The sequence below is a fragment of the Pediculus humanus genome, genomic scaffold, assembly GCF_000006295.1.
Source record: "Pediculus humanus corporis 1103172108318 genomic scaffold, whole genome shotgun sequence".
Taxonomy (NCBI): Eukaryota; Metazoa; Arthropoda; class Insecta; order Psocodea; family Pediculidae; genus Pediculus; species Pediculus humanus.
Genome location: NW_002987887.1, coordinates 1,648,937 through 1,660,279, shown reverse-complemented (window position 1 = coordinate 1,660,279; position 11,343 = coordinate 1,648,937). Strand labels below are relative to the sequence as shown.

Here is an 11,343-nt window from a genome sequence, read left to right as displayed (position 1 = left end):
TTTTTTAATAAATAAATAAATAAATAAATAAATAGTTTTAATTGGCAGTAATTAAATAAATAAATGGAAACCGCCATCATGATAATAAATAACAAATAAATAAATAAATATCTATGTATGTATGATAACGTATTATCGATCGGTTCCATTATTTTTTTTTTTTTGCGTGTAAATAATAATAATAATAATATTTTTTTTAAACAATTTACACGTGTACGCACGCGTGTGTGGTACGTGCGTGTTAAAATAAAAAAAAAAAAATTAGTGGAAGTTAAACATTGTTTATATGTTTGTTGGAAGCAGTTATTGGGAAGTTTTTTTGTTTTATTATTATTATTAAACAGGAAGTAAACGATAGCAACAATTATATAAATACTATTTGAAAGCAAATAAAAAAAAATTATCATATCCATTATGAATTTAACAAATAATAATAATAATAATTTAAATAAATATTCTTAATAATAATGATGATGATGAGAGCATTTTTTCGATGCTGTGTAGTCTCTCACGCTCATGCGTAAAATAATTAATTTTTTTTAAATAATAATAATAATGATTTGTGACTAAAATTTTTGTTAAAATGAGATCAGATACGAATATATATTAAGCTGTTGCCACAATTTTTAATTATTATTATTAAAATTAAGAAAACGTTAAAATCGTACGTTGAATTATCAATGAAGGCACATAAAAAATAAAAATTTTAGTCGTGTTAATAACCTGTCGGCGACGTGGGATTAGTAATATTTACACACAACGTGCGACGATTTTTTATCATAAAGTAAAATTATACGAACGGCAATTAAATTTTTTTTTTTACTGTTTAATCAACGAAATTTTATTTTATAATAATTATTGTATAATTATCGAGGAAATACGTAAAAAGCCGATCGAAAACGGAAATTGATAAACTCGCAACGTCATTGGCTACGATTTCCAACGAGAAATTTTTTGATTGGATGAAAATTTAATAACATTTAATTACAACCAATCAAATTTAATTTTCGATCGTAACGGTTTTAAATTTTAAAAAAAAATTATAATGAATCAAATTTTCATTGTTACCAACTTGATAATCGCACGCACGTCGTGTTTTTTTTTTTTTTTTTTATTTAAATGTGAAATTATTAAATTGATGCGTACTTAACCCAAAACAAAACGATTTATCGAAAATTGTAGCAAACAACTTATTTTTGTACAATTTTATATATATATATATATACCTAAATAAATTAACATAATTATTTTTATAAAATTATTAACTAATAATAAATATATTTTAATAGTCTAACCTCATAAATGGAAACATATTTGTTGAACTAGTCCAAGAATTATAAGAGGGTTGCTGTGTCGGCGTCATCCAACCCTGATTAGACCAATTAGAATTATTATGCCAATTATCATTGTGATCCATCATGTGAAAATTAAACGGTCGAAAATATGGATAATCGTAATTAGAATAATTAGAATAATTATTTCGAACGTAAGGATAACAACCGTTCATCGAAGAAGAAGAATATTCCGAATGTCCAAATGTCCTGTGTTGATTTCCATCGTAAGAATTTGAAAACATTCCATCTTGTCTCAGGTACTGATTTCCACACGGATGATCAACGTTTTGATACATTTGATTTCGAGGCGGCGGTGGTGGTGGTGGAGGACCGTAATAAGACGAAATGGATGATTCGTCTCTATAATGTGGCAATGCTGTTTGTCCACCATAGGGATGAGGGAGGGATGGTGAATAACCGAAGGGGGAACTCGAATACGTTTCTGTTTCACTTTTAATTCCCTGATGTCTATACGTATCACCACTTCTATCATTTTTCATTGTTTTCCTTCCTTTTTTGACACAGCCATTTTTTTTATCAATAACATTATTATCTTCGGAAGAATAAATAAACCTTTTCGAATCCGTATCGTCAATTTTTTTACTCGTTGAAGAATTTTTAACTTTTCGCGATTTTCTAATTAATTTTGTACGGGTTTTTCTCGTTGATGATTGTTCCAAATCATTTTGATGACATGATTCTACATTATTATTGTGGCTTACCTTTTCTGTTTCCGCCGGTGGATTTGTAAAAAAATCATTTCTCGAAAATCGACCGATTTCCGTCGAACCAAACGCCTGATGAAAACCGGGTAATACGTTTTTCCCATGATCCCCAGACTCCATATTTATATTCGTATCAAAATTTTTTTCTCCCGATAGAAAATTGCAGTCTAAAAACATGTCTTCGACGTTTATGTAATTTCCCTGATTGTTGTTATCGAAATTTTCAACAAAGGATTCTCCGTTGTTTTCCGCCATTAAAACATCGCTCACTCCAGGTTTTCTTAAATTTTCCGTTAAACCTGTTTCTTTAGTGGTATGATTTTCAATCGGTTGTGGATGATCGGTTACGTAACCGGAATCAGAATCGTGATTTATTGAAGATTCAACTTCCGTTTTTATTATCGGACTGTTTTCGACAGGTGTACCCTCTGTCACTTTTGAAGAAGAAAAATCCTTTAATAAAAAAAAAAAAAATAAAAACATTAACGACAGGAAAAATTTTTATATTCACAGGTTTATACCATGACAATACCTTACCTTAACGCAATTTTCAACGGATCTCTCGCATGATCCAACATTTGAAAAGACATTTGTTAGTTCTTGAAGTTGTGAAAGTGGTTCTTTACTATTTTCCGGTTCGTTATTGTTATCAAAAGGAGACCTGCACGTGTTTATAACCATTGATTTAACTTCCGGTGGAGGTAAATTCATTGCCGGATGATAAATTTGATTAGAATAATTTGAACTCGTATTGGGACCTTTTCCATAGCAATCGCCCATCTGTGGCCCGAAATAGGGCACTGAAAAAAAAAAAAATTTTTTATCGTTTTTCTTTCCTCTTCCTCCTCCTCCTTCATTTTTTTTTTCCAGTTATTCGTAACGTACCTGGGTTTTGCTTGTATTGACACCAAGAATTTGTCCAGGCAGGAGATTCCATGACTGAATAACCGTCAGCAGCCATTGAAAAAGTCATATTTGACACGTTCTGTTTAAAAAAAAAAAAAAAAAAAATTTTTTATATTCAAAAATCAATAAAGTTAACCCCCCCTCCCCCTTAAAAAAAAAAAAACCTAACGTTCCCCACATTGTTTATCTATCGTGAAAATTATTTAAACAAAAAAAAAATTATTATTATTATTATTAAATTTTTTTTTTAATAACACAAAAATAAATACTCTCGCAACTTTGATATCTTCATAATTTAATTCTATATCGAATAATAATAATAATAATAATAATAATAATAATAATAATAATAATAATAAAAGTTAAACAACATTTTTTCTTTTTTCCTTTATTTAATTTATTTTCGCATCAATCAATGACGTCACATAAGAGAAAACGTTTTTCTTTTTTTTGTTTATTAAATTGATTATTGATTTTTTTCCAATCGATAATTTATGTATATATATATGCATATATTATAAATAAAAAAAAAAAGGAAAATTTTCCTTTTTCCGCTTTCATTCACAATTTAATTATTTGATAATAATAATAATAATAATAATAATAATATTTTCTTAAATCAAAAATTATTCCTTAATTAAAAAATTTTTTCTTTTTCTCTCGTCGCGATCGTTATTATCATCATTATTATTATAATTATCATCATTATGCTCAGATCGCCATTTTTTTTTCGTCTGATATATTATTTTACTTGTAAATAAAATTTTTTTTTGCTTTTAATATCATCCCGAAATTAAAAACAATAAAAAAAAAGCAGAATAAAAAAAAACAAATGATTAAATTATCATTATCATTATCATTATTATTATTATTATTATTATTATTATTATTATTATTATTAAAGTTCGGAATATGTGTAAAAAAGAATTCAAAGAATTTTTTTTTTTAATAAAATAATTTTTTGGCGCCAAAAATTTATTTAATATAAATTTTACGATCTACTGAATATTAACAATAATAATAATAATATAATTCGACGTACAAAAAAAAAAAAAACAAAAAATTATTATTATTATTATTATTATTGTAATTATTACACGTATTATCATCATCATTATCATTATTATTATTATTTGTTCATAAACGTTGAAAAATAGTAAAACAAAAGAAAAGAAAATAAAAAATAAAAAATATATTTTGGCATGTAAAACGAACGAATCGTTGTTTGTTCTACATTTTGAATTGTTCTTTTTTTTTTTTTTAAACGGAAATGACGTCACTAAACGGAAAATAAAAAAAATCTTTAGAAGCGTTATACGATATATATATTGTTATTATTATTATTATTATTATTATTTTTTCATTAGTTTCAATAACGGTGACAATTAAATTTTCAAGAAAAATTTTTCCATTAATTTTCCTTTGGAAAATGGTTAAGATGTTTCTTTACGAAATAGTTACAAGTTTAATTTTGGCGCCAAAATTTTTTCAATAATAATAATAATAATATATTCGAATAATTCAAGCGTAGATTTTTTTTTCTTTTTGAATTTTATTTTATTATTAAGTAAAATTTTTTAACGGAAAAAATGAAAATGGAGGAAACGCATTATTACGTATGCGAAAAAAAAAGAAAATTTTTAACGGAAAATTTTTTTTCTAAACGTCGTCATTCGTTCAGCATCCGAGGGAAACTTTTCCAAAAAAAAAATTTATTATTATTATTATTTTTTAACAATGAAAAGAATAAAATAAACTTGAATATTATTTTTTATGAAATTGTAAATATAAAAATTGTTTTATTTCCTTTTTCCTTTTCTTTATTCGGGATATAAGGAAAAACCGGGAAAAACTCACGATTTGAAAAACTCGAGTGTGAGAACAAAAATTTTTTTTTTCCTTTTTTTTCATTCCTTTGATCATAACTCACTAACAAAAAAAAAAAGGAAGAAAAAAAGGAAAAAAAAAAGGTTCGTCGTAACGAGTGAAAAAATTTTTTTTTTGTGTAAAAAAAAAAAAAAAATTTTCCTCTCTCTCTCTCTCTCTCTCTTTCTCCATTTTAGACCGAATAGCGAGAAATGCCCCAAATTACCATGGCAACAGGCGTCCGCGATCTCGTTTCCATGGCAACAATAAAAATCGTTAGAAAAACCTAACCCTACAATCGAAAAGAATGTGATAAACAGTTCGACTAACATTTCTTTTTTATTTTTATTGATTTCGTTATAACTATTGGTAACTCAAATCGACCATGTTTTCATCGTACCTGAAAAAAATCCGTTTTTCCAACTTTTTTTAAAAAAATTTTAATCTATCCATCGATACCTGAATTTCGATTCGTTATTACGTCACAGGTGTTAAAAAATTATTTTCGTTCGAACGTAACCTTTCGAAACGTGGGTTAGTCCAACAAACAAACAAACTCTTCTAATTAATTGATTATTTTCTCTCATTTAATTTTCGAAATTTGTGTGACGTCATAATTTTTTTACGTAAGCGTTTGAAATTTAAAACAAAAAATGTCGTCAACCACCCACGATATATCGATTCGTGGCCATTTTTTCCCCTACCCCCATCCCCCTGTCTAACAAAAAAGAAAAGCGAAAGAAAATTCATCGATCGATATTAAAATCGTTAATTAAAGAGTCAACGCGTCAAATAAAAAAAAATAAACTAACATCATTTTATTACTTAAAAAAAAAAAAAACTAGTTTTTCAAATCACGAGGAAATCAAAAAAAAAAAGGAAAATTTTCCTTTGTAAACAAAAAGGAAAAAAGGAAAAGAAAAAGGGAAATTTTGACGGTTTTTCCTTAATTACAAAGCTTTGTTGATGAGTGGTTTGGCGCCCAGAAGACGACACAGCTTGTTGCATTGAGTCCACGTGCTTTTACAAAGATTTTCTCAAAAAAAAATTTACAAGCGCATGCTCCCCAATAATAGGGGGGGCAAGGAACGGGAGGGGGGGTTCCATCAATATGACGTATGTACTGGGCATGTGTATATGCATTGCTGGTTATAAAAAAAAATCTCGCTCACCTTTTAAACTTTTTTTTTTTACATGGGAAATTTTTTTTTTTTTTTTTTTTATTTACTTTTTTTTCAATATCTGACAAGTTTTATCTCGGTAGTAGTAGTAGTGGGGAGAAGAGGGGGAGAGAGAGAGAGAGAAAACTTTTCTGATCACAACGGAAATATTCTAAAAAGCAAGTCAATAAAAACCGGTAGAGAGTGAAATCGATAGATGAAGCTCGCTTAAAACCTTTTTTTTTTTTTTTTAATATTATTTTACAGATAAAAAAAAAAAACATGGAGAGAGAGGGAGAGAGAGAGAGAGGGGGAGAGAGAGAGAGAGAGAAAATTTATATATAAAAGATATTACGTATATAAAATTCTCACATTTAACGCCGCGTTCGATTTTTTTTTTTTAATTAGGTCAATACGTTATAAATAACCGATAATCGATACCGTCATCATATCCCCCCCCCCTAAATAATAATAATAATATTAATTGATTACTATTACTTACTGCCATGGGTAATAATTTACGATTTTGATTAATTTGAGGAGACCAATTTTCATTTGATTTACCATTGTAAAAACGATTATCATTCGTTGCATTTTTTCCTTTGTCTTTCCAACAATCACGTAGTGCCTTACGGAGGCGAGCTTCTTTCGGATTGTAAACATAATCTAAACAAAAACAAACAAACAAAAAATTACTTTAAAAATTACTCACTCACCCTCCGGCCCCCCACAAAAAAATTATTATTATTTTTAAAATTTTCTAATGTTTAAAAATGGCGATTTTTATTATGCGAAAAGGATTTTTAACAAAAAAAAAAAAGGGGGGGAGGGAACAAATGAATTTTTTAATTTTTTAACGTGGGGGTGGAGAGGCGATGGGGAGGTAGGGGGGCGTGGCGATGAGGATTTAAATTATTGAACCTTAAAAAAAAATGAAACGGGTTAACAAAAGAGCCGTGAAGTAAATTAAAAATTATAAATTAAGGAAAAGTTGAATTAATAATTAATTAATTTTTTTTTTTTTTTTTTTTTTTTTTTGTTTGAAATTTCAACGGTATTAAATAATAATTAAGTTGGGTACAATGTTTTAGTTTTCTTAATAATTCCCGTAACCATTTTCTGTAAAAATTAATATTATTCTCATGGGAAATCATTTATTAAACTTAAACCCAACTTTTCCGGGGAAAAAAGTACGTATATAAACATTACGTTAGTTTTTTTTTTTTAATTAAATTAACCTTATCTGGTTAAGGGAAAATTTTTCTTTTTGGCGCGCGACAACCGCAACAACAACAACAACAACAGCTGATTAAAAATTACAATGTTGGGACTACCTCAAATTATGACGTAGTTTTCAGTACTGTTTTAACTAAAAAAAGAAAAGGTATTGATCTTATTTGTGGGGGGGGAAAGGTTAGCTAACCTATCATCATCGCCTTACGTGATGATAATATTAATAATAATAATAATAATTTTTTAAATGTTGTTTATTTCCCCTCCCTCTCCCTCCTCCCCACACTTTTACTTTTTCGTTAAATGATAATAGAGTTCGATGACCTCATTAAAAAAAAAATTTACAAAAAGGGTATTTAAAAAAAAAAAACAAAAAAAATGGGGAGATTTGTAAAAAATTTATTACGTCACAATTTTTTTTCTTTTTTTTTCTGGAAAATTCCCTGCAATCAATTACGTTTTCCCTTTTTTATCGTAATATCATTTTTTTTTTTTTTTTTAATATGAAACTTTTAATATATAAATAAAAAAAAATATTGATTAAATAAACAAAAACTTTTTTTTTTTGTTTTTGTTTTTAAATTCAATTTGATAAATTAATAATATTAAAAAAAAATATTATTATTATTATTATTATTAACATTAATTAAAAAAAAAAAATTATTTAACGCACGCAATCCTTGAAATAATTTTTTTTTGTTTGTTTGTTGATATTATTATTATTATTATTATTATTATTCGTGGTAAAAAAAAAAAAAAAAATTATTTGCAATGTTTTTCCAAAAAAAAAAAAATTTTTTATAAAAATTACTCCGCGTTAAAATTCTTTGATTTTATTACGAAAAAAAAATACACGCACACGCACGCACCCACGCACGCACACACACACACACACACATTATTTACGTGACGATTTATTACGTGTGCACGAACATTAAAAAAAAAAAAAAAAAAAAAATTTTCTCTCTCTCTCTCTCTCAACCCTTATGTCGTCCTTAACCGGAAAATTTTCTTCTCGAAACGAATTTAATTAATAAAATTGCATTACTCATTTAATAATAATAATTAATGATAATAATGATAGTAATAATAATAATAATAATAATAATAATGAAAATCACCTGGCCTGATATTAAACACACTTTTTAAATTTTTTTTTTGGTAAAATAAATCAAATTGATTAAAAACCCAAGGACAATAAAAATTTTTTTTTTTCCCACAATGGAAAATTTAACGTATAAATGTGCGTGTGTGTGTGTGTGTGTGTACGCATTATGCGTGATAAATAAATAAAGAAGAAAAAGAAAATCTAAACGGAAAACCGGTAAAAACGATAACGAAAAATTTTCACAATAATCCAACATAAATATTCTATTCGTTCTTCTTTCAATTTATCATCTTAATAATAATAATAATAATAATAATAATAATATTTTTTATAATGTGTGCATACAAACAAAAAAAATAAATAATAATAATAATAATAATGATAAAAATATATTATACTCACTTAGATATTAAATCATTTAATTAAAATAAAAAAAAAGAAAAGTCACTTTTTTTCCCCATCTCTCTCTCTCTCTCTCTCTTTCTCCTTTTCCCTTTCCTCTCTCCCTATTATTATTATTATTTTATTATCAGTCGACGAATTGTTGATAATAATAAAAACGAGATTAAAAAACGAACGAATCGCGAATATGTAAAAAAAAATTTTCTTTCCAACGTGAGTAAAAATTTATTTATTTATATAAATAAAAAAAATCCCGAATTGTTTTTTTTTTTTTTAAACAATAAATAAAAAATATTATTATTATTATTTATCGGTTTTTTTTTTTTTATAAATATTTATCGGGAATCGGAAAAACTCACGTTGAAATCACGGGGAAAGCCGAAATGTCACTGATAACGGACATGGAAAATTCGAGTTTCTGCTCAGACTTGATTTTCCACACGAGTTTCAATCACATTGAAAACTCGAATACTGAAAACGTCCGTTGTAGTCATCGTCGTAGTCGTCGTAGTCGTCGTCGTCGTCGTCGTCGTCTGGCTTGATCGATTTTGAAAACGTTGCGCTTAACTTTACCAATGATTTTTATTGTCTTCCCCGAAAAAAAAAAAAAAAGGAAAAAAAGGAAAAAAAAAAAAAAAAAAAAAAAAGAAAGAAAATTGCCTGAACCGATTTTCGTAAAAGCCTCCAGTAGTCAACCGCCCACATTTTTTACTTAAAAATTGATTTTTTCACTTTTTTTTTTTTTTTTTTTCGGGGGGGACTATAATAAGAAGTGAGAGAGAGAGAAAGAAAGAGAGAGAGAGTAAAAAAAAAACCTTCCGTTAATGCACACGAGAAAAAAAAATAAATAAATAAATAAATAAATAAAAAAAAATAACATCGTTCGATAAACCGAAGGGAAGCCATTTCGACATAACGTTATATGTGATTATTATTATTATCATTATTATTATTATTATTTATACCGCGTTGTAATATTAAAAACATTTTTTTTTTTTTTTTGAAACTTTTAAAAAATTTTCCAGTTTTATCGAAGAGAAAAAAAAAGTAAAACGAGTTCGCCACACACTCAACCGTTATCCTAAACACACTTTTCCGCATCATCATTATTAAAAAAATTTTCCTCTTATAAACAACAACAAACAACTACAAAAACTATAAATTTTTTCTTATGTAAAACTATTCTATTATTATTATTATTATTATTATTATTATTATTATTATTATTATTATTATTATTATTATTATTATTATTTTAATAAATAAAATGTTTTCAAAAATTTAATAAAAGTGTGAAGTGACAAAAATTTTTCCCTCTTTCAAACCAAATTGATAATTAAATAATAAATACGAGTTAATAATAAATACCAACACCACCACCACCACCACCATCAGCACCATCAGTACCCCCCCTCCCCATTAAACTAAACAATTATTATTATTATTTTCCGAGGAGACAACGTTTTTAAAAAACGCGGGTAAAAAACTTTTAAATAAATTATAATAATAATAAATCGAAGAAAATTATAAAATATTTAATCATCATCATCATCATCATGATGAAACGACACATTTTCACTTAGCGGAAAATTTAATTCACCTCCCTCCCTCCCTCCCTCCCCTTCAACAAAAAAGAAAATACATTGAAGATTTATTTAACAAAAAAAAAAAAAAAAAAAAAATTTTTTTATTGCCCTCTCACGAGACTTATTAACTCCTATCATAACTACTACTACTACTACTACTACTACTTATTATTATTATTATTATTAATATTATTATTATTATTACGAGTATTAACTACAATAAAGTTTACAGAAAAAAATGGTATTATAGTAAATGACAATAAGAAAAATGATGGCACGCATAAGGAGGAAAAGTTTAAATGATGATGAAGGAAAACTTTTTAAAGAGGGGGAAAAGTTATGAAAATTATTATTATTATTTTTCCCTCCCCTCCCTACCCCCTTACCTCCCCCTTTTAACGTTAAACGATATTGGTAAATCTATAAAAAAACATATTTTTTCTATCATTCACGGTTTCGACGAATTTTTTTTTTTTTTTTTTAAAAAAAAAAACCAAAACAAAAAAAAGGGAAAAAAAGGGAAAAAAAAGGGAAAAAAAGGGAAGAAAGGAAAAAAAAAATAAAGATGATATTGAGTTCAACAACAAAAAGGTGTTGTTGCAAGCGTGCGTGAAGAAACAGTTAAAAGACGCAAACTCAAACGGAAAAACCAAAAGGCGGCGAATTGCAGACGATTTTGAAAATCAATCCGAAAATATAACACTTTTTTATAAAAAAAATTTCCCCTCCCCCCCCTCCCCAGGATTTTAAAATTTTTTTCGTCGATGATGATAATAATAAATAACCGATGAATGAATGAATGAATGAATGAATTATTCACGCGAAATTAATAATCAAATAATAATAATTTCCCTCCAGGCGATTACTTTTAATATCATTATCATTATCATTATTAATTCTACCGATGATGATGATGATGATGATGATGATTATGGCGTTGGTAAATGTATTATCGTTCCACAAAAACCTTTCCGAATTCCAAAACTCTTATCATCGTTATCAAAACGATTAGTTTTGATTATG

General features: G+C 26.8%; 1 protein-coding gene across 1 annotated transcript; it reads right to left on the bottom strand.

Annotated features, from left to right (window-relative positions):
- Window positions 1–740: 740 nt before the first annotated feature.
- On the bottom strand, window positions 741–3,032 carry Phum_PHUM605180 (uncharacterized protein; the record flags this gene model as incomplete). Its single annotated transcript, XM_002432888.1, has 4 exons — window positions 741–822; window positions 1,296–2,493; window positions 2,581–2,817; window positions 2,945–3,032. The coding sequence occupies 4 exons, from the start codon at window positions 3,030–3,032 to the stop codon at window positions 741–743; spliced, it is 1,605 nt and encodes a 534-aa protein (XP_002432933.1).
- Window positions 3,033–11,343: the final 8,311 nt, after the last annotated feature.